This window comes from Carlito syrichta, unplaced genomic scaffold, assembly GCF_000164805.1.
Source record: "Carlito syrichta isolate Samal-C Ts95f unplaced genomic scaffold, Tarsius_syrichta-2.0.1 Scaffold304588, whole genome shotgun sequence".
NCBI classification, from domain to species: Eukaryota; Metazoa; Chordata; class Mammalia; order Primates; family Tarsiidae; genus Carlito; species Carlito syrichta.
Window position 1 is genome coordinate 18,329 of NW_007248684.1, and position 7,741 is coordinate 26,069.

Below are 7,741 nucleotides of genomic sequence, written 5' to 3' on the forward strand. Positions count from 1 at the left end.
CTGCACTCCAGTCTGGGCGACAGAGCGAGACTCCAACTCAAAAAAAAAAAAAAAAATTCCAATTTTTTGGTCCCCCCGTCTTGTAAAATAATATTGGAATTAAGACCAAAAACATCAGTGTCATCAACAAATGTGAATGGCTTAACTCATCTACTAAAATATGTGTATATTTTTTCAATGTGGCTCACAAAGCAAGACCCAACAATTTGTGGTATATAGGAGACATATCTAAATCAAAATAACTCAGGCTAAAAATAAAGGCATAGGCAAAGATGTTCCAGGTAAAAGGAAATAATAATTAAGTGGGGGGTGTGATCTTGATATAAGACAAAGTAGAATTTAGGCCAACAAATAATTTTTTGTTTTTTGAGTTGGAGTCTCACTCTGTCGCCTAGACTTGGAGTGCAGTGGCACGCTCCTGGCCACCACAGTCTCGACCTGCTGGGCTCTGGCGATCCTTCCGCCTCAGCCTTCCAAGTAGCTGGAACTACAGGTGCGCGCTACCATGCCCGGATAATTTTTTGATTTATTGTAGAGATGAGGTCTCGCCAAGTTGCCCAGGCGGGTCTCGAACCTGCGGGCTCAGGCAATCCACTCACCTCGGCCTCCCAAAGGCGCGGGATTACAAGCTGAGCCACCAAGCCCGGCTAAAATTTACTATTTTTAAAGAACTTACTATTATCTAAGAATTTATTCAGATAAATATATTTATTTCTTTTTTTACTTAATTATAAAAAAACTAACAATTACAAGTAGTGTTTAAATCTTTGAAGTATTTTATACTAGGTGTCTTTTAGTTAATTTTTATTCCAGCCAACAAATAATTAAATGTAACATAAAAGGATACTTTATAATGCTAAAAGTCAATTTCACAATGTAGGTATAATAGTTATGAAAATCTACGCCCCAAATAACCATCTTTAAAAAGCAGAAATTGGCCGGGCTCGGTTCTATACAACAGAAATATTACAGCCAGGTGTAATATTTGGTGGTAGCTCACACCTGTAATTCCAACACTTTGGGAGGAGGCAGGATGATTGCTTAAGCCCAGGAGTTCAAGACCAGCTTAGGCAACATAGCAAGACCTCATCTCTACAAATAAAATAAAATAAAATAAAGTAATAAATTAAAATAGCCAGGTGTGGTGGCACACTTCTGGTCCCAGCTATTTGGGAGGCTGAGGCAGAAGAATTGTCTGAACCCAGGAGGTCCAGGCTGTGGTGAGCCTGATTGTGCCACTGTACTTCAGCCTGGGCAACAGAGTGAGACCCTGATGAAAGGAAGGAAGGAAGAAATATTACAAATAACTATATCTTATCACAGTTTAATAAAACCAGAATTAAACACTAAACAAAAAATAAAAAAAAACAGGAGCAGTGGCTCACCATGCCTTTAACCCCAACACTTTGAAAGGTGGAGGCGGAGGCGAGGGGTCTAAGACTAGCCTGGGCAACTTCGCAAGATCTCGTCTCCATGATAAATCAAAAAATTAGCTAGTCAGGGTGGTGCGCGCCTGTAGTTCAAGCTACTTGGAAGGCTGAGGTGGAGGGATCGCCTGAGCCCAGTAGGTCCAGGCTGCGGTGGCCACGAGTGTGCCACTGCATTCCAGCCTGCCTGGGAGACAGAGTGAGACTCTTAAAAAAAAAGAAAAGAGCCGGGCTCGGTGGCTCAGCCTGTAATCCCGTGCTTTGGGAGGCCGAGATGAGTGAATTGCCTGAGGCTGAGGGTTCGAGACCCGCCTGGCCAGCTTGGCGAGACTTCATCTCTACAATCAATCAAAAAATCAGCCAGGCTGGTAGCGTGGCCTGTAGTTCCAGCTACTTGGAAGGCTGAGGTGGGAGGATCGCCGGAGCCCAGCAGGTCGAGCGGTGGCTGGGAGTGTGCCACTGCCCTCCAGCCTGGGTGACAGAGTGAGATTCCAACTCAAAAAAAGAAAAGAAAAGAAAACTGTGGGTGAAATTAATTAATCAAAAAAATTCTGGTTCTTTGTAAAACAGTAAGAAAATTAACAAACCACTAGCTAAATTAGTCAAACTAAAAAGGGAGATACACAATTATGCAAAATAAGACAAAGAAGAAATAATATAGAATATGAATAGAAATGAATGAACCAAATTGTTTTTTAAATGAATAACATTAGGCACTCTGAAGGTAGAGGAACAAATCTAAGTAATTTCTGAGTCCATTATCTTGACTATATACAATAAGACTAAAGAAAAAAACTGAAAACAAATATTGAGCTGTAGTTAATAGATTTGTCTCCTGTTTCACAAAAATATGAAATAGATGTAACGTGACAACCCCAAATCTGAGACGGCTTGCACATAATGTTACCTACTCCAAAGCCACCGGGAGGTCCAATAGGGAAAGACATTTGTTTATTAAAACCTACCAGAGGCACCAGTGATGGCAGGTAAGTAAAGAATCCATGCCTCAGGACAATGAAGCAGTTTTTATAAGCAAAGCATCAAGCTAATTCAAATTCCTATACGGTGTTTACAATTACACTGATTAAGAGTGCTGATTACCTTGTTTTCAGCTTTGCTTGGTCACCTGCATCCCATGACTAATTACAGGGAATATTCATGAGCTTCAAAGACTTGGCGAGACTACTTCCTGAGGGTGGGGGCAGAAAGAAGCCAGGCATGGGGGAACAGTCTCTGTCGGGACAATACCTTAAGATGTTCAGCAATTGTCTTTTGGGTCTTGTCGTATCAGGCAAATAAGGAAATTCAGTTCTCCCTTGGTGTACGTTTGGGATACCCAAATCTGTGAATTCTGAAATCTCACAGTTGGCCCCGTAGAACTCGCCCATACCAAAGTCAGCCCTGTAGGGGGAGGAGCGGGGGTTCACATTTCAAAAATAGCTATACATGGATCAGAGCAGTTCAAGGCCATGTTGTTCAAAGGTCAACTAGATTTTGAGGATAACGAGTCAGGTTTGTTATAGTTTGAAGAGCGGAAAGGTGAGTACCAGCAAGTACTCTATTGTATTGATTGTACTCTATTGTATTGTATTGGAATTGAAGGTATTGATATAAACTCATGATTTTTAATATATCAGTTTCTATGTGTATCTATTATTTATCTATAGACAGAAGCTTAGTACATTCCACCTTAACCCAATAATCAAAATGAATCTCATCATTGATGGTAAAAATGTACGTATGTACTTGCTCCTGGCATTCCTGTCCAAAAGCCATCACCTGAATCTCCTCATGAGGAAACATCAGCAAAACCTAAATTGAAGAACATGTTAACAAATATCTGGTCTAATCTTTTTTAAAAATATCAAGGTCATCAAAAATAAAAAAGATGGAAAAACTGTTCCAGATTAAAGGAGAAAAAAGAAACATGACAACCAAGTGCCATGTGTGATGTTGGATCAGACACTAGATAAAAAAGAATTATTATTATTATTGTTATTATTTTTGCCAAAAAAGGAACTTATTGGGACAACTGACAAAATTTGAATAAGTATTTTTGATTAGAAAATAGAATTGTATTAATGTTAATTTTCTGATTTTGATAATGTGCTTGTCTTGTAAGAGAATGCCCTGATGTATTCAGGTATAAAGGGGCATGATGTCTGCAGCTTACTCTAAAATGGAAAAGGTTGTGTATGTGGGGAAAATGATAAAATGAATGTGGTAAAATAGAAAACAATTGGGGAATCTGGATGAAGAATAAATGAGTTATTTGTACTATTCTTGCAACTTTTCTATTAGTTCAAAATTATTTCAATTTATGCAGCAACAAAAAGGAATATTTAAACACCTAGGAGAATAACTGTTCTTTTGGAGTAATATAAGATTTTTTAATTCACACTCAAAACACAAGCCATAATGAAAAAAAATGATGTATTTGAGTAGAGTAGAATGACAAATTTATGTACAATAAAGAACCCTATACATGGAATTAAAAGACAAATCACAAACAATGAGAAGGTATTTTCTGTGCCTAGTATTAGTATTCAGTATATACAGAGGGTGCTAAAAAAATGGTATAAAAATTGTAATCCTCAATATATACCAATAACAAAAGATGAATACAGTTGCATTTGACTTCTGCAATTACAAGAGGTGCTCAAAGTGGTTACCATCAGTGTCCAGACACTTCTAATTATAGCAAACTACAAGTAATACATACATAACATCTTTTAAAATGTGCACACATTTTTATGACACCTCCAGTATGTGTGTGTGTTTGTGTGTGTGTGTGTGTGTGTGTGTGTGTGTCTGTATAACTACAAATGATTGATTAGAAAAATCAGCAAAGGATTTGAATAGCTGAGTCACAGAAGGTAACAGGCATGGGAAAGATAACCAATTGCTTTAGGAATTAGGGAGAAGCAAATTAAAATAACAATGGTATATTATTTCACACTGATTCAGATAATTGTCCAAAATTATGCAATTTTATAACACCCACTGTTGAAAGGATGAAGGGGGAAGGAGATTTTCTTAATTGGTTTCTCAATCTGAAGATCATGTAGTAAAATTTCACAAAGCTAAAGGTGTGTGTGCACTCCTATATGTAATTCTGCCTTTAGGTATGTGCTCAAGGTCATCTCCAAAGGAGCAGGTGGAAGGTCTTTTGTTGTAGCATTGCTGGTTACTAGTGAAAAACAGGAAACAATCTAATTGTCATCAACAAATGATAGCAGATGGATAAACAATTTGTTGTATAATCATACAATGCACTTAAAATTAATGAACTGAACGAGTGTCATCATGCAGAAATCTCAAAAACAAAATCTCAGGTGAAAAAAACAGGTAGCAGAAATGTATGGTGTAGAATTTATAAACACAAAAACAATAATAGATATTGGTGATGAATTAAAAAGGAGATATAGGCCGGGTGTGGTGGCTCACCTCTGTAATCCTAGCATTTTGGGAGGCCAAGGTGGCTGGATTGCTTGAACTCAGGAGTTCAAGACCAGCCTAGGCAACATAACGAGACCTCATCTCTACCAAAAAAGAAAAATTATCCATTCGTGGTTGTGCACACCCTTAGTCCCAACTATTGTGGATGATGAGGCAGGATTGCCTGAGCTTTGCCTGAGCTCAAGAGTAGGAGGTCAGCCTGGGTGACAGAGTGAGACCTCCACTCAAAAAACAAACCAACAAGCCGGGCTCCGTGGCTCAGCCTGTAATCCTGCGCCTTTGGGAAGCTGAGGTGAGTGGATTGCCTGAGCCCGCGGGTTCGAGACCCGCCTGGGCAGAGAGACCTCATCTCTATAATAAATCAAAAAAATCAGCCGGGTGTGGCAGCGCGTGCCTGTAACTCCGGCTACTGGGAAGGCTGGGGTGGAAGGATCACCGGAGCCCAGCAGGTCGAGGCTGCGGTGATCGGGAGCGGCCACTGCACTCCAGTCTGGGCGACAGAGTGAGACTCCAACTCAAAAAAACAAAAAACAAAAAAACCAACAACAAAAAAAACCAACAAAAAAGGAGATACAGTCCTTGCCCTAGAGCAATTTAAACATTTAAAGAAGAGCCAAGTAAACAGGTGATTACAATGTAGTCTGATAAAAGCCACAACTAAAATGGACACCTAATAGGATGAAGGAGGGAGCAGGAAGGTGAAGGAACCCAGAAATAGCAAAACCTTCCATCCTTCTCTCCCACGCTGAATCAAGTCCTGAAGGGGTCACCCGGGTGAAAAATGGGAAGGAAGGTTGTTTCTACCAGATCGGATCATTTGCAAAAGCCCAGGAGGATGAAACTGCAGAGCCTGGTTTGGAAACTGCCAGTGGTTTCTCAGAGCTGGGGTGGACAGGTGGAGGGGTGGAGGGGTGGAGGCGGGAAGAAATAGGGGGACAAAGATATGGAGGGCGTTGGTAGGTACCTTGACAAAGGCTCTTCAGACCAGGTTAAGTCTCGCTGCCTCCTGAAGGGGCGGGTTATTGAAGCAGAAGAGTAACAGTTGCATCATGAATTATAAAAAGGATGTCTCAGTAGGCAAGATCAGTTGGATTTTGTTTTTCTTTTTAAAAAACAAAACCATAGCCTGGCGTGGTAGCGCGCGCCTGTAGTTCCAGCTCCTCGGAAGGCTGAGGCAGAAGGATCGCCGGAGCCCAGCGGGTCGAGGCTGCGGTGGCTGGGAGCGGCCACTGCACTCCAGCCTGGGCCACAGAGTGAAACTCTGACCAAAAAAAAAAAAAAAAGGAACAAAACAAGGCAAAAAATAATGGGACCTCAGACAAGGGGGTGACTGAGAGCGTGTCCAAGCAGTAGGCCTCAGGGAACCATTAGCTGCAGGCATGGGGAGAGGAAGTGAGGATGTCCCTGGCCTTGGCATTCTTGGGTGTATGATGGAGTGTCAGGGGTCGCGTTTTGCATCACCCGTCTCTGCCCCTGGCCACTCCTGATTGGTTCAAATATAAAAATGTCAGGCTGGGTGCAGTGGCTCATGCCTGTAATCCCGGCACTTTGAGAGGCCGGGGCAGAAGGATTGCTTGAGTCCAGGAATTGGAGATCAGCCTGGACAACATAGTGAGACCTCTTCTCTCCAATAAAAATAAAAAAACTAGCCAGCGTCGTGGCACATGCTTGTAGTCCCAGCTACCGGGGAGGTTGAGACGGAAGGATCGCTGAAGCTCAGAAGGTCAAGGCTGTGGCAAGTCATGATGGTGCCACTGCACTCCAGCCTGGGTGACAGAGTCAGATGCTGATTCAAAGAAACAAACAAATGTCGAGGAAGGACTGAAGGCAGTGGTTACTGTTGGAATGAGTTTTTGTGTGAGGAAGGTGTGGCTTGAGATTCATCTCGAATGTTTTAATGACAAAATAAAAGCTCATGTAGACACAACATAGGAAAACGAACTTGAGTTACATCTCAGTGAGCGCGCGGATGTCGTATTATTTTCTTCTTTCCTGTATTTTGAAGTAAACTTAATAACCAAATGGCAAAAAATGTTGGCGACAGGAATCGGAAGAGCTGAAGTTCAAGGAAGGCTTTGCACTCTGTAAAGGGGTTAAAGCAGCCGGCAGGGGGTCGGGGAATGGTGTGGGGATCAGTCTTTGTGTGTGCACATTGCGTGTGCAGGGGACTCAAGCGACCCGGAGCTGGCCGCTGTGCGCAGGGCTGGGTGGGGGAGGGGGTGCGCACTGAGGTCCCGCCCCGCCCCGACTCCGCTTCCGCCTCGCGCCCCTCTCCCGCCCCGGCCCCTCCTCCCTCCGTGACGCCACCTCCCGTCTCCAGGTAACCTGGGGGTTAAAAGACGCGGCCCCGGGGTGGCCTCTGTCTGCCGTCCCCTCGCTTCTCAGACCCTTGGTCCTCGGACCCTGAGCCCTATGGCCTTGCCGCTGCTGCCCGGCAACAGCTTCAACCCCAACGTGAGTAGCCAGGGAGTCTGAGGTCCAGGCCGGGTTGGGACTTGGCCACCTCCCCGCGGACCTTACTGGAGGCCTCCTGTGGGTTTGGTGCAACTTGGACCAAACTTTATGGGCCTCTTTCCCCATCTCTCCCAACTGCGTCTGGATGCTTTTCCTACATTAGATACACAAATAGAGCCCTTATGGGTGGCAGGAACCTCAAAGGTGATGACGATGATAACCATTGAGCGTTTAATGCGTGCCTGGCACTGTGCTTTGGTGACCTTACGCGGCATTCAATATTCTCAACAGCCCTTTGAATTAGGTGCTATTTGCCGTTTTACTATTGAGATTGAGACACAGGGCTACACTGTCTCCATGGTGAAGGGGAGTTTCTTCCTTTCTTTTTTTTTTTTTTTTTT

General features: G+C 43.0%; 1 protein-coding gene across 1 annotated transcript in view; it reads left to right on the forward strand.

Moving 5' to 3' along the window:
• The first annotated feature begins 7,218 nt into the window (after window positions 1-7,218).
• Window positions 7,219-7,741, forward strand: part of EFHC2 (EF-hand domain containing 2) — a 192,156-nt gene continuing 191,633 nt past the window's right edge. Inside the window, exon 1 of the mRNA XM_008060303.2 lies at window positions 7,219-7,340. Coding sequence (XP_008058494.1) covers window positions 7,299-7,340 — 42 coding nt within the window. The 5' untranslated portion in view covers window positions 7,219-7,298. The remainder of the gene's footprint in view (window positions 7,341-7,741) is intronic.